Source organism: Idiotropiscis lumnitzeri, chromosome 4, assembly GCF_059441095.1.
Source record: "Idiotropiscis lumnitzeri isolate Australia: NSW breed Sydney's pygmy pipehorse chromosome 4, RoL_Ilum_1.0, whole genome shotgun sequence".
Lineage (NCBI taxonomy): Eukaryota > Metazoa > Chordata > Actinopteri > Syngnathiformes > Syngnathidae > Idiotropiscis > Idiotropiscis lumnitzeri.
Window position 1 is genome coordinate 18,836,505 of NC_142394.1, and position 24,133 is coordinate 18,860,637.

At 40.8% G+C, this 24,133-nt stretch overlaps 1 protein-coding gene across 2 annotated transcripts; it reads left to right on the forward strand.

Moving 5' to 3' along the window:
- Positions 1-41: 41 nt before the first annotated feature.
- kctd12b (potassium channel tetramerisation domain containing 12b) lies at positions 42-23,933 on the forward strand. Of its 2 annotated transcripts, none has more exons than XR_015842924.1 (2): positions 42-202; positions 23,067-23,213. XR_015842924.1 is itself a non-coding variant. In XM_088294519.1 (2 exons), exons 1-2 carry the CDS (start codon positions 5,018-5,020, stop codon positions 23,657-23,659), a joined length of 1,437 nt encoding a protein of 478 aa, XP_088150645.1. In that variant the 5' UTR covers positions 4,503-5,017; the 3' UTR covers positions 23,660-23,933. The 2 variants fall into 2 exon arrangements, 1 of the variants encoding a protein (XP_088150645.1); XM_088294519.1 differs by lacking the exon at positions 42-202 and adding an exon at positions 4,503-5,861 and having other exon boundaries at positions 23,067-23,933.
- The last annotated feature ends 200 nt before the right edge of the window (positions 23,934-24,133 follow it).

Consider the following 24,133-nt stretch of genomic DNA (forward strand, 5'->3'; position numbering starts at 1 on the left):
CAAAGAGGAAAAGTGTGACGTAGACCACGGCACCCGGAAATTGTAACCCATATACCTTTTATGTGCTAACAAAGCTAGGACGTTTTTGCATGCTGCCTGCCAACACAGTTATCGAGCACTACCTATGAAGCGTCACTAGGTGACAGTATCACTTAGCAAATTTACCCTGCCCTCTCTATTTCATGTCTTCAAACGGTGCGGAGTAAGTACATTTTTTGTAAGTAAAAAATTAAGTAAAGGTTTATGGTGGCGAGGGTTTGACACAGGAAACCACATTGGGTTTTTTTTTGTGATGAAAATGTGTTTTGAAATGAGTGCAAGTAAATTACGGTCAATTTGAGATTCCGATGTAATAAGCTCAGTCAAAATACAAGACATCTTTTGACAAAAAAAAAGCTCTTCCGGGTTCTCCGGTGAACTTCTGTACTTGTACCCTTGATTAGGCCTCTCGTCCCTATGCTGCCTAACAGCCATCACAGCTGTTTGGTATAGTCCAATCAGAAGTGTTCCTTTCGCAGTTAGAGTGTAAGAAGTTGTCCAAAAAATATATACTAAGGAGTAAATTGTAGATTTCTGAAAAATGTACTTTGAAGATGATTTTTAAAGATGGACTGAGAGGGCCTACCGTTTAATGGAAGGTAACTACAAAGACTAGCAGTTGAAAAAGCTTGTTCCCGTCTGAGGCTTCAATTAGTCCTCGATATGTCCAGTGGCATCTGGTTTGCTAACCTGAGGTATGTAGTAGCAATAAGGTTTGGCGAGTACATTATGATTTAAATACGAAAAAAAAAATCTGGGGTAAAAAGCTTTGCTGCTTCAATTTAAAAATGACCGTGCAATTTAAACGCCAAATTTGAAAATGTTGGCTTAAGATATAATGCCAGGAGATGAGATGTACAAGGGCTACTGACCAAAAACCATAAATTCAGTTTTCTTTTCAATGAAGTTCAATAATTTTAGTGCCACCCTCCAGACAGGACAAAAGTGGCCTTAAGGAGAAAGCGTCCTTTTTGCTCAGCGGGACATGGATCTGACTGTCATCTGTATAACAATGAAAGGAAATATGCTTTCTCAAGATGGAACCCAAGGACGCCAAACATAAAGAAATATACACCCTGTGGAACACCATACCACATTGTGGCTGAGTGGGACTCTGAGCAACTTAGACTCACACACTAAGTCCTATCAGTCAAGTTGGATCTAGAGTGCTTCCACTAATGTCAAACTGGTGCCATAAACGAGAAAACAGGATACTGTGGTCCACCTTATGAAATGCTGCAGTCACAACAAAACAGGTCACTCATCATCTCCAGTGTCATTTACCAGCAGGATGTCATTAAAAACTCATTGCAGCGCTGACTCCGTGCTGTGCAGCATCTTAAAACCTGACTGGCAAACTTCCATGATGTCATGTTCATCCCAAAAAGAGTTCAGCTGAGTGTGCACCACTTTTTTCCCCAGATTATTTTAAATATAAAAGGCAGCTTTGAAATGGATCTGAAATTTGACGGCACACCTAGATCAAGGCCATGTTTCTTGAGCAGCTAAAATAGGGTCAAGCTCCCTGTGACCCCGAAAATAGTTTGCGTGCAAAGGTCTTAAAAGCTGTAGAATGATACAAAGTACACCTGAGAAAAAATAGTTCCCTGCAGTCTCACGGACAATGAAATGTAACGACATGTTCACATTCTAAGAACATATTTTTCTCTCTCTGTGACGTGGTTGCCAATAGCAACTGCCAAGGCTGTACTGATCAAAATGGCAGTCATAAATCCACCCTTTATTTCTCAGCGTCATTTCAGAGTTGAGCGCGAGTGGCTGTCTTGTAAGGAAGCACCATTCCATGCGATGAGCTGCTGTGGCAACTCAATTATCGGCTTGTTTGGAGTCAGCAGAGCATCAAACACACTCCCACTTGAATGCCTCAGAGCAGGAGTGTCCAAACTCTTTCTGCTGACGGTCGCAGATAGAAAATTGCAGGAAACAAAGGGCCACTTTGAAATTCTTTGACTTTTAATTTTATAAACACGCTAAAAACAATCCATCAATCAATTGAATATTGTTTGTATTATAGTTATTTGACTAAAAAATAAGTTCTTACAATTTTATGTTAAAGTTGATAAGGCAAATAGAAGAGAAATCACGTTTCTATTTCAATTGAAAATAGTTTCTTTGCTGACCTAGAAAAGCGCTGTATATTTATTTTAAGTAGTACTTTGCTGCATTGAGATACGGATTTAATTTGTTCCATGGACATACTCTGAACTCAAAACACTCATACCACAAATCGACTTTGCCCACTGAAATTAATAGAAATAGACTGTTCCGGTCTACTACAACAAAATAATAGTTTGTGATGTGTTTTTAATTTAAAAAAAAATACCTCAATTATATTGTATTTTGCAAAAACATAAAGTACCAGATTTTATGCTTCAGTTCATTGGATGTTGTGCTGTTCCTGGTGTGCACACCTTGATCAACTGGTGGCATAATAATACTTACCTAGCAAGAGCCAGATTAATACGCGAATCACTCAAAGGAGTTCTTTTGAAGCGTTTTAAACACATTGGTGTTGGTGATAATGACGCGCCTGCCAGGAGAAAATCCAGTAACGTGTGCAGATGGGCAAGGACAAGTGGCCGACCATTGTCAACTCTACTAACAATTTCATCATTTTAAATCCACAAACACCTGTCCATAAAATGAAATATTTGACATTAGTCTGGACTGCATGTGATTCGGGTTCACGCAGCAGCATATGTTTTTGCATATTACCGTGAACGGGAACAAGCAGGGAGCTGGGACTTTTGCCATCAAGCCCTTTTTTTGGCAGTCAGTCTTGACACATTCCATACCCAGAGCTGGCCCATTTAGCAAGAGTGGACCGATCCAGATTTTCTCAGACAAGGCCGAATTGCTTCCAAGTAGCCGGAGATTGGCGAGCCCCTGAGGGAAATCACAATGCTACAATGCTTAGAGTCAGGGAGCGGGGTGAAGGGTTGTAGGGTAGACTCAGCAAAAAATGAGCTGCCGATTACTCACAGAAGACAACTATTGACTTGTAGGGTATCGTTCCGCCTGCATGTGTGACACTTGTAGTGTCTTTAATTGTGTCCTTTGACTCCACATTTAAACTAACAACCAGGAATGGGATTGTGGTAGCAAACTGATTCATTCATGTGTGTTGAGGAACGCTCCAAATGAAGAACTGGCATGCATTTGTGTATTCCACAGCTGGATATCTTTATAATATTTAACGTAAACTAATGTTAGTGCCATTCACAAAAGGCCCATCTGTCTTAGAAAAAATAAATAAAACTGTTATATATATATATATATATATGCCGTAAAAATATTTTGAATAGTCATGAACTGTAATTTAATCAGTTTTTTTAATAGTCTATGATTTCAAATAAAGTGTTTAACACATGCAATATAACGTCTTTAATAACGTGTCATAAAAGAGGTAGGGATTTTAAATGAATGAATCATTGATGATATATATTTAGAAAAAATTAACATAATGAACATTTTTGTCACAAACGTCACGGAGACAGCATTGCATAGCGATCGCTAGATGTCACTGTAATCACATTTTGCTGTTACAAATTTTTCACCCATCAGATCACGCCATTAGTAATTTTTTTATTGAGTTAATTTATGTCAACTCGATTTTTGCAAACAATTCAGGTTTAGTATCATAAATGTTGACCATAATCTTGTGTTGACACCATAGGTGTACGGTTTATTGAAGCTATTCGTTTCAAAGTAATTTAATGATGAAGCTGAAACTATTGAACTGTACATGGAGATTGCGAGGGGCTGTTGTCAGCAACGGCATCGTTTATGTTTGATTGAAATGTCATTTAAGTAAAGCTAAATATACACATTCATCTCAATATATTGGAATATGTTGAAAAGTTAGTTTAGTTTTTTTTTTAATTCAAAAACTGGTCCGCATAAAAAAACAAACATACACAATTTCAGGAGGACGGACAGCTCCCACCTTTTACGTTTAAAAAAAAAGAGAATTTTGTTGGCATGTTTTGTTGTTGCTGATTTTTTAAAAATTATTTTTCGTTTCTCAAATGTCATCCTCTGTGTGTTGCCATGCCAATAAGAGTTACGTACTCAGTAGTGCTGCTGGGTAATTTAAATGATCAGCAATGGAAATATTTATTTAGCAATGGGATTTCAAATTCATAATCAGGCAAAACTTCGGTCTACACATATTATTACATCTAATAATAACCTATTATGATGTATTTCATATTTATTTTGTCATGTTAGTAGATTAGATTTCTGAACTGTTGTGGTTGATTTATATAGATTTGTAAGTATATATAAAATAATATGTAAGCATGCCCTTTGAAAATCCGGTAAACAAACAAAAAATATCTTAATTACAAGAAAGTTTTCGTGAGGGGTTGGAGGTGGTGCGCTTCCGCGTCATTGCGTGTGGGCGTGGTTTAGCGGTCTGAATAATGCGCCGTTAAGCCGCAGAAGAGCTCCAGTGTGACACGCGCCTGCAGAGGAAGAGCGCGCCGGGCGAACCATCTGATCACCTCGTAGCGATGGAAACCATTCAGCTCTTCTTGTACACCTTCCTCGTGTCTCACTACTTGTGGAACGTCGTCTTCATCTTGTGGCTCTTCGTCAGCGGGACGCCCACGGAGCTCACCAACTATGGATTGCCTCATTGAAGTTGGCGAGGACGAGCGGAGAGACACGCGTCCGAGTCGTTATGGACAGTTGTGAAATTCTTGCGTTTCCTCTTCTGCCAACCCAAGCAGGATTTCCGCAGGATATCTCTTTCACATAACGCTTCAGGCTGAAATGCACAATGTTTTTGTAGTTGTGGTGAAAGCGGTTGGTAGAATAGTGCGTGTGTAACGGTGCGTATCTTCTGTTCTTTTTTTTTTCTTCATTTATTTATTTTTATTGCATATCCATTTTTTTGCCTATGCAGTCCATCGATTAGGTACAGTCTTGCCAAGTGAACTTTGATTTGTCAGTCATGGCTCTACCAGACAGTGGCATATCCGCAGAGGAGGTACCTTTCCCGGAGATCATTGAGCTGAATGTCGGCGGTCAGGTATACATAACCCGTTATTCCACACTCACAAGTGTGCCCGACTCTCTTTTATGGGAGATGTTCAGTCGTAAGTCAGCCAAAGGACTGGCCAGGGACACCAAAGGGCGTTTCTTCGTGGACCGCGATGGCTTTCTTTTCCGTTACATCCTGGACTACATGAGGGACCAGCAGCTGGTCCTTCCAGACCATTTCCCCGAGCGCGGGCGGTTGCAGCGGGAGGCCGAGTTCTTCAATCTGCCCGAGCTGGTCAAGCAACTGGCGCCCAAAATCAGCAAGCAGAACTCACTGGGCGACGACGGCTGTCAGAGTGACCCGGAGGACTCCTCGCCCGGGGTGGACACCGCTCGGAATCTGGGGTCGCTCGGCGCTGCAGCGGCGGCCTGCGCCAGCCTAGTGCCCAGCTCCGTGGATGGGAAGCGGTCCGGCTTTATCACCATCGGCTACCGAGGCTCGTACACGCTGGGCCGAGACAGCCACACCGATGCCAAATTCCGTCGGGTGGCCCGGATCATGGTCTGCGGTAAGACCTCCCTGGCCAAAGAGGTCTTCGGGGACACCCTGAACGAGAGCCGTGACCCGGACCGCCCGCCTGAGCGCTATACGTCCCGCTACTATCTCAAGTTCACATTCCTGGAACAGGCCTTCGACAAGCTGGCCGACGCCGGCTTCCACATGGTGGCCTGTAACTCCACGGGCACCTGCGCCTTTGCCCACGAGCAGACGGATGACAAGATCTGGACCAGCTACACTGAATATGTGTTCTACCGTGAGTGACGCTATCAAACCCCCCCCACCACCTTGTCTGCAAGTGTCCCCCACCAGCCTCAAGCCTTCTCTCTAGTAGATGTGCTGTAGATGTTCTGCTTCGGGCTCCTCGCAATTCCTCCCATGAACAGTTCCCCACTAGTGACTCTTTCCACCTTCTCCCCCTTCCCCAGACCCCTTCAGCTTGAGCCCCCCCGTCTCATTTAGTTGTCGTCTTGACTACACTGCAGCTTACCCCGCAGTAGAGGGACCATCTATGTACAACCACTCTTCATATTTCATCTGCCTCAGTGAAGCACAACTGTTTCTATGATTAACTGTTCAAACACAAGCCCCGCTATACGGGCGTTAAGAAAAAGGGCTTCAAAAGAGTGGCCATCTGAAACTGTGTAACGTTCCTTCTCCTGGTTCAACTCGCTCCCGCTACTCTGAAATAAATCACCACCGTAACTGGACTTCTTATAAGCCTCGAGGGGGATGTGATCGCTAAAAGAAGCAACATGTCTTGCGATATTATGTCCTGTATCATGCAAAGGCGATTGTGCCAGCGCAGAACTGTCAGTTGGTTTCACAGACAGTGTAATATAACAAGGATTGTGAGAGTTTCATTTTCACTACTAAACAGTGATGAAAGTCAAAATATAAAGAGACCTTGTGGAAAGAACAAAAAGGTCGTAGTAGAGTATACATTGATTGTGCCAACAGGTCTTTTAGTCGTTTAAACACCCACTTTAGGCTAGCAGAGGACCCGAGGGGGCAAGGGGTGTTGCGCCATTTGTACTACGCTGCTCAATATTTCTCGTTTTGTTAACATTCCGTCGCTCGATAACCACCTCGGTTTCATCATGTTTCGACCTCACCTCTGTGGGTCACGTCGTGGTTTCATGTCAGTATTGTTTGAAGCTGTTGCATAGTTGAAGTGAATAGCTAAACGGAAACAGTGGAATTACGTTGTATAGTCGACCCAAATCTGATGATTTCTCTTCGCTGTAGCTAAGCCACTGCTCAAGAAACGTCTGCAAATCGTGAACATACCTCAGACTACGCCAGAACAGCTGCAGCAACAGCTGAAAACACCCAGTTGGGAAAATAGTTGAAGCACAGATGCTGGTGAAATATTAACAAACATTTAGTGTGAAAACTTTTAAAAAGTGAGTCTTCAGGGTTTTTGTCTGACGTTTATTGTGAAATGTGTGACGGAACATCCGTATTGAAATGTTAGACTTGTCGGCAAAGACACTGCTGAAATGAAGTGTTCAACTCAAAGATTTGTCAAATAAAGGATGTTCTTTCTATTTCATATGCATTTTGGACCCTAAATGTTGTCTCAAAATCACACAGACGACATCGCGCTCAAGCAGGAGGACATTTGGGGTTATTTTTTGTATTAGTAGGATTCTGAACCAAAATAGCCATACAATCCATTTCGTTCTTTTACTGCTTGTCCTCTTGAGGAACTCGGGTAATCTCTCTCAAAACAGTTGGGTCAAAAATAACCCAATTTGGGTAAAAAAGAAAATGGACTGATCCACCACTTTCTGGGTTGTTTTTGCCCCACCCCACAAACACGCACACACAAAAAAATTGGGGGTGTTATGTACAAAAGAACCAAAGAATGTGGGTCAAATTGACACAATTAGTGGATCATTAGATTTTTTTGACGCAAATTGGGTTATTTTTGACCCAAATTTTTGGAGCGTGTGAAGCCTATCCCAGGCGACTGGGCCAGAGGCGGGTTCCACCCTGGACTGGTCGCCAGCTAATTGCAGAGCACAAAGTGTCGACAAAGAACCAGTCATACAGTCTTAAAACAGTTGGGTTAAAAATAACCCAATATAGGTGAACAAAGGAACGATCAACTACTTGGTTCAGTTAGACCCAACCTTTGATGTGGTTTTGTTTGAAACAATCCAAAAAAATGGGTCTTTTTGGATAAAATAACCCCAAATTTGTTATTTTGTACAAAACAGGTCCATTTTTGGCCCAAATTGTGATATATTTTGATCTGTTTTTAGACTTATATCGACTTTGATTCTTCAGTAACTTATGTTTAAACATAACATAAAAACATTAGTGTCAAAAATAACCCAATAATGCGTTAACCACTAGTCCACCGTACAGTCCCATTTAGTCAAATATTATGATGTACCTTTGGTCGCCATCTAATTTGTTTTTCTGGTACAAATTTGACAATGTCACGATATAAAGCTATTTCATGTTAAGCAAAGTAAGGACAGTTTATTTACACTGTCGTGTGGAACACCTTCCATAGGAAAAGACAATTATCACGAAAATGCAAAACAGGTAATTACAGCTAGCATAAAGTTTTATTAACAGAAAGAATTGCATAAAAAGGAATTGTCAGGGTGAAATAAAACTTCCAACAGATTGTTAAATACCGGGCATTAGAGACATAAAGTACATAGAAACAGTTGGTCAAAAATCCGATTACATAACCCCAATTTTAGTCGGTAGTTGGCTGGATTACTTCCGTTCATTTAGTTTGTGCACATTGTGTGTGCTGTCAGTAAAAACAACAGCAGGCCAAACAGTGGGTATTATATTCCACTTGAACAACAAGTTATGTGGTGGTAAATGTAGGTGAGATAAATCCTTTCGTAAACCTCTGACTCATGTAACACAAGATTATCACACACGAGCAGTTCTCCACGCTGAACCTGAGCTCTCTGTCCGAGATGAAAACATTCATCAGCTTTGCACACAAACAAATGAAAAAACAAAAAAATGGAAAAAAAAAATACATATGGCTCCTTTCCTGGAAAACAAAGAGTCCTCTGGGAATGAGACTGTATTATGCCTGCAGTGTCTCCAAAGCTTAAAGCAAACAAGCAGCATTCCTCTGTCACTGCGCTCGGGCACACACTGCAATGGGCGAAATGTTATTTAGCAGCCTGCTGAACCACAATTCCGTGTAAAATAAAATCAGCACTGGAAAGAGTAGAATTACTAGAAAAAATTTATTGTTCCAAATTTTGATTTGATATTTATGTTTGCAAATTAAACCGCATTTAGAGCAAACACAACTTGTTGTGATTTGGAAAAAAAAAAGACTTGCAAAAATGACCGCAGTGGTCCTGATGTTAGCAACATTCTGATTTCCTACCCAATGGAGAGAAGCGGGTCAAGAAGTTTAGGTCTTATGATACTGGATGCAAATTTACAGTTTTATAGACCGCACGTATTTGGTGTTTCATAAGTCATCACTATATATATATACATCACTGTGAAAAATATTATGCCGACTACTTATCAATACATTTGGGAGTACTGACTTGGAACAAAATCAAAATGCATTGGCTGAAAATCAATGTTCTAATTTTTAAAGTGTAAAGAGAATATATATATATATATATATATATATATATATATATATATATATATAAATGTGTATATATATATATAAATGTATATATATATATAAATGTATATATATGTATATATATATATATATATATATATATATATATATATATATAATTAAATGTATATTTTCAAATATAACAATAAATACTTTATCCATGCACGTTCCAATTTATCGGAACAAGATAATGTTGTTTTTTTCTAAATACATTAAAAACAATACAGTCGACCCACTTTGGCACTCGCCGATTCGCATATTCACACTGAACATGTTCATGTCCTTTCTTATTTTTTTTTTTTACCCATATTTTGCCCTCAAATGTTAATCAGCATTTTTAAAAGAATTTTGGGGGGTTCAAAAAAAAAAAAGAAAAGAGAAAAAATAAAGCCTCTTGTCCAAAGTCAACTAGAATATGCTGCAGTGCACCTGCAGCCCTAATGAGACCAAGCAGTATTAAAAAAATGTGTCGATAAATGGTTGTCTGCCAGGTCTTTTGCAGTCCTGAACTTTATGTAGGATTCCCAAACTCCTAAATCCAAGTGCGGCTACTTTGAGTAAGTCCTTCGCACAAAGGCGCTGAGTCATATCTGAGGTGTGAAATTTTAGGCTCTGATGTTTTAGCCGCCCCCCATCTTGAGTTGTCGCAGGACTCGACATTCAACAGCAGGCGAGAGAGCAGCAAAATTTCGACCACCACCCCGCTGATTCATTGATTGACAATTGCACAAGAGCTAAATTAGCATGTTCCATTTAAACGACATCCCAGGGAAGCGTCTCAGCTCATGATTCAGCTGTAAAAAAAAACTGCAAGGCAAAAAAAAAAAAAAAAAAGTGGAGCGCCCTCCGAGCACCAGTCTGTTCTCGCTAGCCCCCGGCGGCGATTTGCCCCTCGTCATGTTCCCCCTGCTGTCATTGTCATCCACATGGCAACACGCCTTTCGTATGATCGCCTTGCCTCTCAGCCAGCTGGGTCAGCGCTTTCCCTATTTGGATAGCAGAGGAGAGAACAGGAAGGGATGTACATCAAAAGGGAAAAGGGGGTTGGAAAGTGGGCCGAGGAAGAGGAGGAGGAGGTGGAAAGAGATAAAAAAAAAAAAGAGAGAGGCGAGGTGGGGATGGGGGAGCGTTTTGCAAAGAATTTGGTGCTTCTGTCTCTGCTCTCCCTAAGCTATGCCTGCACGAAGAAGCACTACTGTATGTTAATCTTCAGAGAGGAAGTGGGCTCAAACTGGCTGGCCTGTGATTGTGTTACACCAAACAGACAGATCCATGCGATTACCTTGCATGTTATGCGAGTCATATTGATTTACAATGAAATTATGCCGCCAGAAAATGGGAAACTTGATATTTTTAGGACAATTAAAACACCCACCTCCATCGCGGTTCCAGACCATCCCTGCAATAAGTGAAATCCGTGCTAAAGCAATACCCTATTTAAATTTTCAGTATCCCATGTTTTTATGGCATTTATGGAACTTGTTTTTTTCAAGGTCTTTAAACACTTTAGAACAGGGGTGGGCAAACGTTTTGATTGGCGGGTCACAATGGGTTCTGAAATTTGACAGAGAGGCCGGACCAAGAGCACCTCATCGGAGGAAAAAAATACATTTAATTTTAAAAGCAAAACACAAGCATTACAACAAAATATCTGTCTTTGACACACCATAGTATTTAGAAAATAAAAGATTAACAAGGTTTATACATTGAATTTTTTTTCAAGTTCGGCGGGACGGATTAAAATGTTTAACGGGCCGCAGCTTGCCCAAGACTGCTTTAGAATAATGCAAACTCATTAAAAAAAAAAATATTTTGAGAAAGAGAGGGAGAGAGAGAGAGCGAGCAAGCAAGAAGATCATCGGAAAGGACAAAAATATTGTAAAGGGTAACTGTCCAGATCCATTTGTTTACAGGAAACATGTTTTTTTCCCAACCCAACAAACTTAACTTATCTCACAATATTCATCAGGGTTGTCCAAATCCATTCCTCGAAGGCCACTATCATGCATATTTTAGATGTTTCCCTCCTCTAACACTCCTGAATCAAATGATCAGCTCATCAGCAAGCTCTGCTGAAGCCATGATCATGATGCTGATCATTTGAATCAGGTGTGTTGGAGGAGGTGTCTAAATGGAGGATAGGGATCCTTGAGGACTGCATTTGGACACCACTGATATAGAGCAATAATCTAATATTAAGTTGCTTTCTGTTGGCAAAAAAACGTATAATGATAGAGACTTTCAAGAATGAAATGTCTTTCTATTCTATTAAGCTTTTTCTTCTTTCAAATTTACACAGCGTTGAATACAATTGTGTGTGTCGCCACCTAGTGGCCGAATGTGGAATTACACCCCAAATATGAAGAACAAAATTTAACTGGTCTATAAAATATATATTTTTGATTTACTGAAATCAGTCAAATAAGTATTCCTCGTCTGCATTTTTTTTATTTCAATAAAATATTGAATTATTCATGATTGTACATAACATTTAAAATGTGGTTCTTGACCACAACATTTTGTCCACCCCAACACATCTGCCTCACATTTCCTAGGTTGTGGGTTCAAATCCTTCCTGTGTGAAGTTTGTTCTTCCTTTGGATGTGGGGACTTTATCCTGGTCCTCCGGCTGCCTCCCATATACCAAAACAGGAATATTCAGTTCACTGAAGACTCTTACTTGTCCTTAGGTGTGAATGTGAGTGTGAAAGCTTCTTTGAATATCGGTGCCTTCTCACCCGAAGTCAGTTGGGATAGCTCCAGTGCAGCAAAACCTTAATGAGAAGCAGCAGTACAGCAAACGGATGAATGGATGGATGAAATCACGTTCAGTTCACAACAACGCTTTAAATAACTTTTGAACATTCTTAACTGTCACACAAGTACCCCAATATGCTTCATAAAGGACAACCAAAACATCAAAGAACGGTCTGAGCAACGCATCTCCAAGACACGCCTTCGGCTTTGCCGGCCGCCCAGCTTGACGAAGAGCGGCAGTGTAAAAAAAGTAATTTAGTTACTTGAAAGATTTACTTTACAGATTACATGCTTTAAAAAGTAATTTAGTTACTTAACTGATTTTAAAATTGCACCATCAGATGTCAGCATGGTGCTCGTTCAAAGCGCTCAGCTGTAACCATCTGGGTCTCTTTGCTTATTCATAGCCCCTCAAATTGTTCAGCTGCAACTTTAGAACCAGCATTCCATCACTTTCTGTTTTGGCGTTTGGAGAGCAGGTTCGCCGCCTTTTGGGTGGAGTCGATGTTTGCTCGGTGCTCGGGGTGCTCTGGGGGCCACACGAGGGCAATGCACTCCCCAGTTTGTCATTATGCTGAGCAGGCAGCTGGCACCTATGAAGCCAACACAAACTCAGACCCACACACATAAACACGCTCACACACACATTGAGGGATGCAAGATGTGCAGTAGGCCTCCCGCATGAAGCGAACGATTAGGAGCTGTGATTGTCTTGCTTCTTTTCACTCCTCATTGTAATCTTTCATAATGCGTTTACAAGCAAACGCGCCATTCGCCTCCGTCTTTTCCTCTTGACAGTAATAATCAGGAGATGGTGGTCATAAAAAAAAAGCATCTTTGCTACCTATTAACTGGGAGGAGAGATAACAAATAATGTGGGAAATGAGAGCGAGAGAGCCCTAGGCGTACATTACCACTATTATTTTCTCTGTGACGCAAGTGCAGTCTTCTCGCTTTTGTTGCGTTGGTGAGGTCAGAAGCATTGAGTGTGCATGTCAGCCTTGACGACAACACCACATTCGCACGTAAGCTCACATGCACCCGCGTGCGGCGACATTGGCTCCAAGCATCTTTATCTCATTGTGCGCTGGACTATTTTTAGTGAGGTAGGCATTGAGCCAGATGTGTACCTACTGCACTGCTATGTCCTCCAGCTTACACCCCCTTCTCTTGTCATATGGTCTATACATCTGCTAGATCACATATTGGCCTGCATACAAAGAGAAAGTCAACATGGAATTAAGCAGCAATGAAGGAGGAATCACACATTTGTCTCATTGGGGTTGGGGGACATGCACAGTAAGAATCTCTTGATGGTCAGGATCTTTTTTTACATGTAAGATGTTTGGTTCTTCCGTGACCCTTGTGTGAGGGTAAGCCGTTTAAAGAATGAATGAACGAATGTTTGGTTCTTGGGCTTGACTGTTTCGTTATGAAGGAGAGCCATGAAAGTTCCTTGCCATGCTCTTCCGACACACAATTATGAAAACTAATGTACTAATATACAGTCGACCCCCCCGGCTGGCTCACGGAAGTGAAGATTTGCGTATAGTTGACATCCATTGGAATGCGTTGGTAAAAATAAAAAAAATTTAAAAAATTAAATAAAAACTGAAAACATTCTTGAAACAATGTTTTATGATATGTGTTCTGCTGTGTTATTAACATTTTGTCTTAACCGCTCTGTAAAGCGCTTCGCTAAATTTATTTATTTTTTCATTAAAATTGGTGGGCCTCCATTCCTCAGCATGTTTCAGTGGTCATCGTTTTGCTACTTTTGTTACTTTATCTATGTTGTTTTGCAACCCACTCCATGCCTCGCTTCCCCCAAATGCAGGGAAGCTCCTCAACCGAAAACCTGATAGTGCAAATCATTCGGTTACCTTATCCTCCTCAGTGAAAAATGCTACATAAATCAATCTTTTGGTCCTCACTTTACAACTTAGAAAAAGGCATCACAGCGTACTCGTGGTTCGTGCCGCTGTCTCCCAGCCAAGACGTTTATACCTCGTCGATGTGTCGAATTTTTATGTTCTCCCTGTGCTTATGTGGGTTTTCTCAGGGGACTTCTTCCTCCCACATCCCAAAAATGTGCATGTTGCGCTCACTGAAGACTTGTCTATAGGTGTGCATGTGAATGATTGTTTATCTACATACCCAAAGTCAGTTGGTATAAGTTCCAGCTCACCCTCGACGCTAATGAGGACAAGTTGTCCAGAGAATTGATGGATGGGGCAAAATCACTGGGATTCTTGGAAAGGACCTCACTAGCCCTAAAATGGCAGCTTTGTTATAAATATAAAGAAAGAAAACAATGTCAACAAGGCACTAACAAGAGGTTTGAAGCAGATATAGTATTTACTATAAATTAGTCTTCCACATTATTGCATCTTCCCCCTCAAGAACCATAAACGTGTGATTAAGTGAAATTTACGATTGTGCCGCGCATAGCATTTCGGCAAAGTGAGTGCTTTAGGAAGGCCGGTAGCATATTTTGTGATAATGAGGTAATTAAAGACAAGTAAGGTCGTAGACAATGTCAATGAGAACAAGAAGAGCAACCGAAAAGTGGAAAAGGAAGAGAAGAGGAAAGACAAATAATGTGTAAAAATGTTGCCGATGTAACCCTGGAGAGACAAACATCATCAGGATGAATAGTTGTGAGTACGTAGCACATAATATTGCTTTCCAAATTTCTTTCCCGAAGGAAGGCAAGCAAAAGACAGTGCTTCCGATTGTTTTTTTACATTCGAAAATCTGTCTGTGACACTTTGAAGAAAAACAAAATTGCTTTTCACAGCCATAAAAGGGCATATTTGCTTCCTACATGCCTTTTGCAATATGCATTAACAAGTAGAATTCCGCATTTATTTATTCGGCATATCAGCTCCGCTGCACATCCATCCCCACGCGGGAGCCATAGGGAGCTGTTTGCGCCCCATACACACACACACACTTGAGGCACGGCTCGCTATTATTTTTTATTTTTTTTTAAATCATACTATCTATTTTGGGGTTGTTAAATATTAATGTTGAATTGTTTAATACTAAACTATGAAGAAACAATGATATGATTTTGTTTGTGATTGGTGACCATTCTCATCTGCAACAGCCTTTTTTTACGGCCTTATTGGAAATAATGTTCGGTGCAAAGGCCTTTATTATGCATGCAAGAGTGCCACACGTTGGTCAAAGTGATTCTGGGAGTTTTTTTTTGGGGTGGCATGATGCCTGTAAAATATTTACGTAGATCGAGGACAGTAGACTAGCACTAGACGGTCTAAAACTGCACATAAAAAAAGTCTCGATTACTTAATGCTACCAAACTGCAATTAGTCTTCACCAAAAACGATTGCCTCAATATTCCAGATTTTATGGACAAAGCGTTTTTTTAAGCCTCTGTAGTGAGCGCCAATCGGAAATATCGGGCAGATTGTTCGAACGTTTTTCAGACGCAAGAGTAAAGTAGCATCAAAAATATCGCGCAAATGCCGTCTGTCGGGTATTAATAATAATTGTCCCCTCCATTTCTGCTTAATATGCCCCCCCCCCTCTCAAGATGGGTCTGGACTGCACAATCTTTAGACATCACGTGATTATCTTCCTACTTCCAACTCGCGATAATATTTTAGGTAACAGTTTCTGTTTTACTCCACGCTGACGCTGTACTTTGTGCAGATTTGTAAAAGATGTTACGCCTCAAAGGTATGTGTAGGAGTAAGCGGCAGGTTGTAAATGTGTCAGTGTTGGCTGTTGCGAGGCTAAGATTCACCTCTCAGCCATCTGGAGACTGGGCGTCTAATCTGCCGGTCTAATTATCAGTAATCTGACGGGTCAGCTTTGTCCTTGGTGCTGCAGTCATGTTCGTTGTTCCCCCTTGTTTTCAACATGGGATGAGTTGAGCAGATAACTTGGAAACACTTGAAACATCTCAATCCGCTTTAGTTGGTCCAAATATTTTAAATAGAGTCATCCTTTCAGGTTTGGTACTGCCAGTGTTGCCACAGTTACCATGAATAAGTAACTTGTTACTCTTTTGATTACTTGATTTTAAAAGTAACCGAGTTGGATTACAAGTTACTTTATTAGTTACTTTCAGGAGTTGCAAATAACTGAATTTTGAGATGAATGTTTAAGAATACAGTTTTTATTAAACTACCATTGACGGTTAAAGACGTCAAAGATCCATTTTTTTTTTAACTTGGTTGGTATTGAAAGTATTAAATATGAATAATAAATAAATAATAAATACAGTAAAAGGATGTGTTTTACGATTTTTATTTGATCTGTGAACAATTAATTGTGTTGCAAGTGCAACTACTATATTATTTATACTAGCACGTTAGATTACTACTTGATTAACGCGTTACTTAATAATGCCTAACTCCCATCCCTGGGTGCTGGAATGAAAAGGTTCATTAATTTTATAAATGACGAGCACCCAGGTTCATCCCCAACTTGGCCTTCCTGATTTGCTCTTCCTATTTGGCCACATTATGTAGATTGACAGCTGTGTAATTGCTCAGAGACTCACAAGTACACACCAGCGGATTTTTGTTGCAGGGAACTTCTGCATGTAAATTTAGTCGGAAAGAGTGTCGTGTCAAAACGTCTAATTACACGCCCACGTGTTTCTGCTCTGATGGTAATCAAAGAGAAAAGCCTGTCAGTGAGAAGTCTGGAGGTGGTGAGGCCAAACGCACGGATCATTCCACAAAGCACATGTTAAGATTTGTGGGCTACAAGATGAGTAATTACATGTAACAGATTTAATGCATGGCAAAATGTTGTGGAAGGCTCCATACGTAGGACCGCAAGCTACGGATGACAGCCCCCCCGTATCGCTTCTAGAGACGTAACAATCCACTTTAGCTCTGCCTCCTTCACACCACAGTGACGTTTCCATGGTGATGGTGTGATCTTTGTGTTTGCCGTCCTCCCTGTCGTCAGGTCACAGCACTTATCAACGGGTACATGCATGTTTTTCCAAAGCAAGTCCTGAATGGTTAACCTAGCCCATTACATGTTTTTAGGATTGAGGAGATTTTCTTTTGGGGTGTGGGGGGGGGGGGGGTGTTTGCTGCCATGAAACCTTAGTGTATCAAATTATCCAATTTCACTCAATTTGTCTGAGACCCAAAAAAATGCTGGATTGTTTTCTTAACACATGCCGGGTAGCTGTGGATTTAGAGCAAATTGGGTAACTGTAACCCAACTTTTTTTTTACCCATCTGGTTGAGTTGAAGATTGCATTTGGGTGGGCAGAAGAGCTGAAGACGGTTGTGATTTATAAAATTATCAAATGTAAACAGAAGAACAGTAACTGGCATAATTTGCAATCACCTTCCTCTTTAAGAATTTTCATGACAGGTAGAGTTCGTCATGACAGGTCGTCCTCTATAGCTTTAAAACTATAGTGCTTGTTTTTAGCTTTAAGTATCGGCTTTGAAAACAGCATTTATTATGCAAACATCAAGACCAGCGAGCTGTCCATCGGAGGAAAGAAAAACATTTTGAAGCTGTTAGAAGAGGGAAATGGGATCAGAGCTATTGCACAAAACACTGAGCATAGCCAGTACAAGAATTTGCAATGTCCTGAAAGAAACCGCCGGTGTACTGAGCAACAGACATTGCTGCTGTCTATAGCAACGGACACCGTGGTTGCTGGTCTAAGACTGTCACTTGATGTTCTTTTAACATTTATTCCTGGTAAAAAAAAATACAAATGATTTTCGCATATTTATGTGACATTATTCTCATCACATAATGGCTTAAGTCTTCTAATTTTCCATTTGAATATTTGTCCCTTTTCATTGTGGTCTGAATACGCCGCATTTGTACTCTCCCTCCACGTTTTAAGGAAAAGTGGCCCAATACTGCCAACATTTTACTTGTTCGAGTAACGGTCCTCTGAGATGTTTCATTGTTTGACTGACATTTCGAGGGCTGATGCCGAAAGACGATACAATGTGGACCTCCATCGAGCATTGTGTTGCGCAAGTACCCTTCAAACATTGCCATCATTCAACACAGTGCTCATCCTTTTCAGCCAGCGTATTCGGAGCTGCTGGTGCACCTTTTTGTAATTAGCGTTGTGTTCTTTTATCTTCATAATAGGGGAAAGTGTGCGTGCGTGTCTGCTTCACATTTAAACGGCTGGTCATTCGTGTACAATGCGCCAATGTGAATTTCAACCCCGCAAATCATGAATAGTGCCGCATCGTTATTAGTCATTTAAAAATGTACGTTGCTTGCAAACTTGCATTCATCTTTTTTTTGTCAGTTCCATTCAGTGCACACACAGCATGTCACTTTCAGAACTCATTTAACTGCTTTAATAGTGTTGAAAGGATCAATTAAAATGAGTAATAGACTAAATTATTGTGAACAGGCAAAAAAATATTTTTGGGATGTTCCGGCCATTGTACTTCCTGGTTCATATTTTGTTTAGGCTATCATGCTCACGTTTTTTTTTTTTTTTTTTTTTTAAGAACCATGTTTCCTTTGGGCCTGCAAATGACGAGCTACGGCCCTGGACTGAGCCAGACTAAGTGTGATCATTCACACTTTCACATCACCACCTTCCTGTGTGGACTTTGCATGTTCTCCCGGTGCCTGTGTGGCTTTCCTCCGGGTACTCCGGCTTCCTCCCACATTCCAAAAACATGCATGACAGGTTGTTTGGACACTCTAAATTGCCCCTAGGTGTTTTTGTGAGCGCGAGTGGTTTTTCGTCAGTGTGCCCTGCGATTGGCTGGCAACCAGTTAAGGGTGTCCCCCGCCTACTGCCCGAAGATAGCTGGGATAGGATCCAGCACTCCCGCGACCCTAGTGAGGAGAAGCGATACAGAGAATGGATGGATGGATCAATCAAGATTTCATGCATATGTTGTGGTCATAGGCTTTTTTTTTTCTTTTTCTTTTTTGCAATTGTGCGTCGATATTCTCATTTGGCATCCAGCTTCCCCTGCTGGATTTCGTGGTTTGGTGAGATAGCGAATGGATACGAATGCTGGACAATGCCTTTTCTCCAATTGACGTGTTCTATCTCCCATCTTTTTTTTTTTTTTTTTACTTTGCCAACCATATTAAATTTTCCAATTTCTTTATGTGAGGAGAATATGAAAATGTAAAATGCAAATGCAGCTTAGGTTGGATTTTTTTCCTACGCTGTATACATTTGCTGTACTCTGCACAATTGCTCACCCGCACAGTTTAGCGCTAACATTGATCACTGGTCAGTATTATCGCTCCCATCACAAGTAGTTGTTATTCCTTCTGAGCAAGCAAACGATTACAGCCCCGTTTGAGTAAAATATCTTTACTCAGTCAGGGTGAACAACACAACAAACCTCCAGGAGGACTTTTAGTGACATCAAGGTGCTAAATGTCAGCCGCACTGACATGTTGGTTGCTAATAGCAATAATGATGGCAGCGTGTCACATTGCACAGATGGGAGAGCGCCAAAGTGGATGTGTGAGAAAGTACTTTGGCTTTTGCATACATCCCCGGAGAAGTGGCCTCTGGGAGGGAAAAAAAAAAGGTTGAGTGCTCTCTTTCGCTGTTCTCCTCCACAAGGCTTAGCAATGGAGGAAATCATGGAGCCCATCCCCCCAGTGGATTATTCCTCCGACACAGCTAAGCCCCCATACTCCCACGGCCAGGCATCCTCAAACACATGTATTCATTACAGCAGATTTGGAATGCACTGTTCACATTGAAGCAGCGGGTGGAGAACATGTTCCTGCCAGCTCCTCCTTTCCCCAAATTCCTTTTTTTTTTTTTTTCTTCTTAACGTCATTATCTGTCCCACTTTCAAATGGTTGGACATGCTTAGAGTACAAAGACACATCAGGCCTCACATGCAAACACCCACACGTGTGCCCACGCATTATTGCACAAACACACAGGGTGGACCGCGTTCAGCCTCGTGCACTTTGTCACATGTTGACGACATTCAGAGAGAAGTGGAATGACTTGAGTGTGTTATTTCACACGCTGGTTGAGGCATCTTGTTTCTGGCTGTCTTTGCGGGAGCACGGCTTCGAAGGCAGCGCCAGATTAGAGCTTCATGGATTTTTATATACCTCCACAGAGAGCACGTATGACTTAATGTCATGTGACTGGACGCGCAGTATGCATGTGGCGCCGTCGTTATCATTTAGCACGCCTGAGCCGCCGTGGGCTGCCGAGAGAAACACAAACCCATACCTGCGCAATGTAATGACGTTCACCCACTCGATCTGTATCAGTAAAGCTCGGATTTGAGTGACGCCGACAGAGAGGTATTCGTTTTACAATATGGTTATTATTGCGGTGGAATGTGCTGCAATGAATCACACTGAGAGGTGTTTAATATTCTGGACCTCCCATGTTCACTGAAAAAATGAAGCATTGGATGAACTTTGTAAATGTAAATAATTTGTCACAATGCCTGAGCTTTGAAGATTGGAAATGATTCATTTATTGCAACCTGAAATTGTTTACATTATGTAAACAATTTTCTAAAAGGGCAAATCCACCCATCAAAATTGTTTGCGATAAAATGTTCTGTGGGCCTACACTAGTCTAAACATGGCCTCCTGCGTGATATTGCGTTTTTGGAATATGAGTTATACAACAAAATCCACCTGTTTTTAGCTATCTCAGGGGGCGGCCATTTTGTCACTTCTGCCGAGAATGACATCACAGTTGCTCAGGGCTCGGATAACGACCAATCATAGCTTAGCTTCAGAAAACAGGTGACAGAGTAACTGATTTCATTTTCAGTCGACACAAGTGACAAAATGGCCGCCCTCTGATTATGGCTAAAAACAGGTGGCTAATGCCGTTGAACTCATATTCTGCAAAAACAATATTAATCCGACTGCCATGTTTAGAGTAGTTAAGGTGCACAGAATATTTTATTGCAAAACAAAATTGGGGTTGGCTTCCCCTTTAAGTTGTCTCAAAAACATTTAAAGCTGTTCGTCCTCATAACCACCACACTCACATTTTCACCTAAGGAAAGGTTTGAACCCAGGCCGTCTGAACTGTGTCCATCAATTCACCATCTAGAACATTGAATTAGATCTGCTTCAAATACACATTGACCCATAAAAGAGTTCAAAATTGTTTTTCTGAGTCACTTAAAGTAGTTGTAATTCTTTTCTAAACTTGTATCAACCTAAAAGTCGTGCATAGCAGAACAGGTCGCAATTAATTATGATGTCTTTACAATGTATTTAATTAGGATATTGCTATATGTGTATATGTTTATATTTGTACAATATTAACATATTTTCTTGACTATTTTTTTTTAGAATACTGGAACAGATTAATGGCATTTCTATTCTTTTGAAGGGGAAAGATGATAGTATCTCTTATCTCACTGTAGGCGGAAGTGACAGATTTTTTTTTAAAGCCAAGAAGAAGCAAGTATGATCGAAATGATACTGTATAAAATATATAAATAAAATTGAAAAGATAAGGTAGAATGATATCTGAGCAATATGTGCAATTCAGTCCCTCGACCTTCTGGTGCAAAAGTCATAATGTATCTTCAGTTTTCAGGAACTGGCTCCCCTGTGTGCCACGGGAGAAGGATTTCAAGAGCTATTCAAAAGATCTATGGAAAAAAATTATTTCCCCGAAAATCTTTTCAAGTTCCAAGTTCGACACGCACAATCAAATACAGGCTAAAATTTACATTTAACTTACCTTGACTAAGCCCTCAGCAGCCCTTCCCATAGGAAATAAGACAATTATGAACTTGATGTAGCTTGACTTGTCATTGGAGGAAATGCCTTTCAAGTCTGCAGCTAATTTAAAGCAGGCAACAGATTAATTTGAAGTCTTTGTCAATGACTTGATTACGTCATGTGCTAATGTTTTCATTTTCCCAAGGCACTGGTAATCCATGTTGTTTTCAGCAGAATGCATCAAGCTTGTGAGGTGAAAGACTATTTTTGTGAAGCTAAGTATTTGTTCACGGGGTCCATGCCAATTATCTGCTCTGAAAATGCTCAGGGGCCAGGCTTAACTTGTCCATTGTTTCCAAAAATAAAAGGCGCATGATTCGATTTTGAACAGGTGAGAAAACGTCCTATCGTGAAAAATGTCTCATTCTGCTTTGGCGACATATTTTCACACCATCCACTTCCTCGCCGTAGAATAGTGATCACACACACAAAAGCCTCCATTCTTTTTGTCGTGTTTCAGTTTTCTTCCCTGGTGAGTTCTTTTCCCTGCTTATGTCTTCCCTTTTCCCCCCCTTACTGAGAGACAAAGCATTCCTTTTATTTTGTAGCCACATGATGTGCGTCGATTAGGCAAACAAAACAGGAACAATGTGTATTTTTTAATTTTTTTTATTATTTGACTCACAACAATGCAAAACACATACATTATCGACACAATCTTGCTGCCTTATTATCACCCTTATTGTAATTTCTTGTACAGAATCATTATATTGGCTGTCTCGTTTTCAATGCGGTATTTTCATGAAAAGGGAGGCAGTCATAATTGGTATAATTTGAATTTTAAAGGCACAAATGTGGTTTTATCTTTTGCCGCACACAAGTTAAACAAATTGACAAAAAGGGATTTGGCAGTAAAAAACTTTTGGTGTCATTTATCGCGCAAGCAACCACTAGTTACCAGGTAATAGTTTTGGATTTGGACAATGCAGTTTTTATTACTTTTGTTGTTGTTTAATTAGTTTTTTAGTGCACATTTGTTGGTTTTTGTTTGTTTAAATTTTTAAAAATTGCTTCATTTTAGTTATTTTTAAATTAGTTTTAGTATTAGTTTTTTTATATGGAGTATTTGTTGAGTGCAAGATTAAAAATTTAAAAAAAGATTAAGGTCACAAAGTTTGGTTTTCAAAAATGTTAGTTTTAATTATTTCATTGGTTTTCATTAACTATGAAAACCAATGAGCACGGAAAATAGTCGCTCATTGTTCTTCACAGAGGTCTAGCTCTGATTAATATCACCTTACAAGTCCGTTTGAATGAATGATAAAAATTTAAAAAAGAGCCCCAAAGAGAGCTCTCGCTTATGAAATTATTTTTTTTTTCCTTCTTCAGGTGGTTCATCCGTGATCCCCAAGGCCAACACAACTTCAGATTTCCGCATTCTCCCCGAAGCGGCCACATCCAAACCTCAGGCTGAATTGGCCCCAGTGGAGCCCAGAAGTGACAGCAGCATAAGCAACGGCGGTCGAACCCAAAGCCTGCCAGAAAGTAGTAGAATCCCCACACCGGATGTGAAAGAACCAAGACCCCAAGACTACCCTCCTCCTCCCCTCTCTCCTCCACTTCCTTCCCCTCCATTACTTCCCCCGGGAAGCCCCAAACTCCCCCCTCCACCCTCTCTTGTCCCAACCCAGACGCTGCCGTCACCCAAACCGTCCCCTACCCCCAGTCCTCCCTCGACTCCGCCTCCTGCCGAGAGCCCCCAGCGCCTAACCAACCTGCACCTAAAGACGCTGCCCCGGTTCCTCCCGCGAGAGAACGGAGGGCCTCCTACTGTGTTGAATGAAGATGAGGAGGAGAGAAAAATGCTGGAGGAGGATCTCAAGAAATGTATTGATGACTACAAAAAGATCCGCTTGCCCAAAGTGTTTCCAGATCGCAAGAGGCACTGGCAAAATGACTTGCTCAAGAAGTACAATGCGTAGCAGGCGTGTATTTAAACGTCCGTTTTATACCAGTGATTAGGAATGGAAACAGTATTTTCATGGTGCTTGAATCCAATTTTTGTCACCCCTGTTGACAAGATTACTTCAGCTATAGAATTAGACGTCGTCATCAGCAAGGCAGAACACTGACTTACGAAGCTAGTTACTAGCTTGTTAGCATCACTTGAGTTTGCCCAACGTATGCAAAAATGTCCTTTTAGGCTCTTAGTGATATGTGCTTATGTTCAATAATTATGAAATCCTCATTAAATATTCCAGCAGTACATCATTGAACATGTGGTGCCGTTATTCTGGAATTTGCTCTTGATACTACACGACATCGTCAAAGACAAGCTGTGGGCGGGTCATTGACAACAACAACATGGAATAAATTAGTCATCCGTAGTGCAGGGCAAAGTTTGTTTAGTTTCGTTTGATGTTTGTTCCCAAAATTGGTGAATTAAAATGATCTAC

Coding starts and splice junctions, on each gene's coding strand:
- kctd12b (XM_088294519.1), top strand. CDS start 5,018: ATGGCTCTACCAGACAGTGGCATATCCGCAGAGGAGGTACCTTTCCCG. Junction 5,862..23,066: donor CACTGAATATGTGTTCTACC/GTGAGTGACGCT, acceptor TTCCTTCTTCAG/GTGGTTCATCCGTGATCCCC.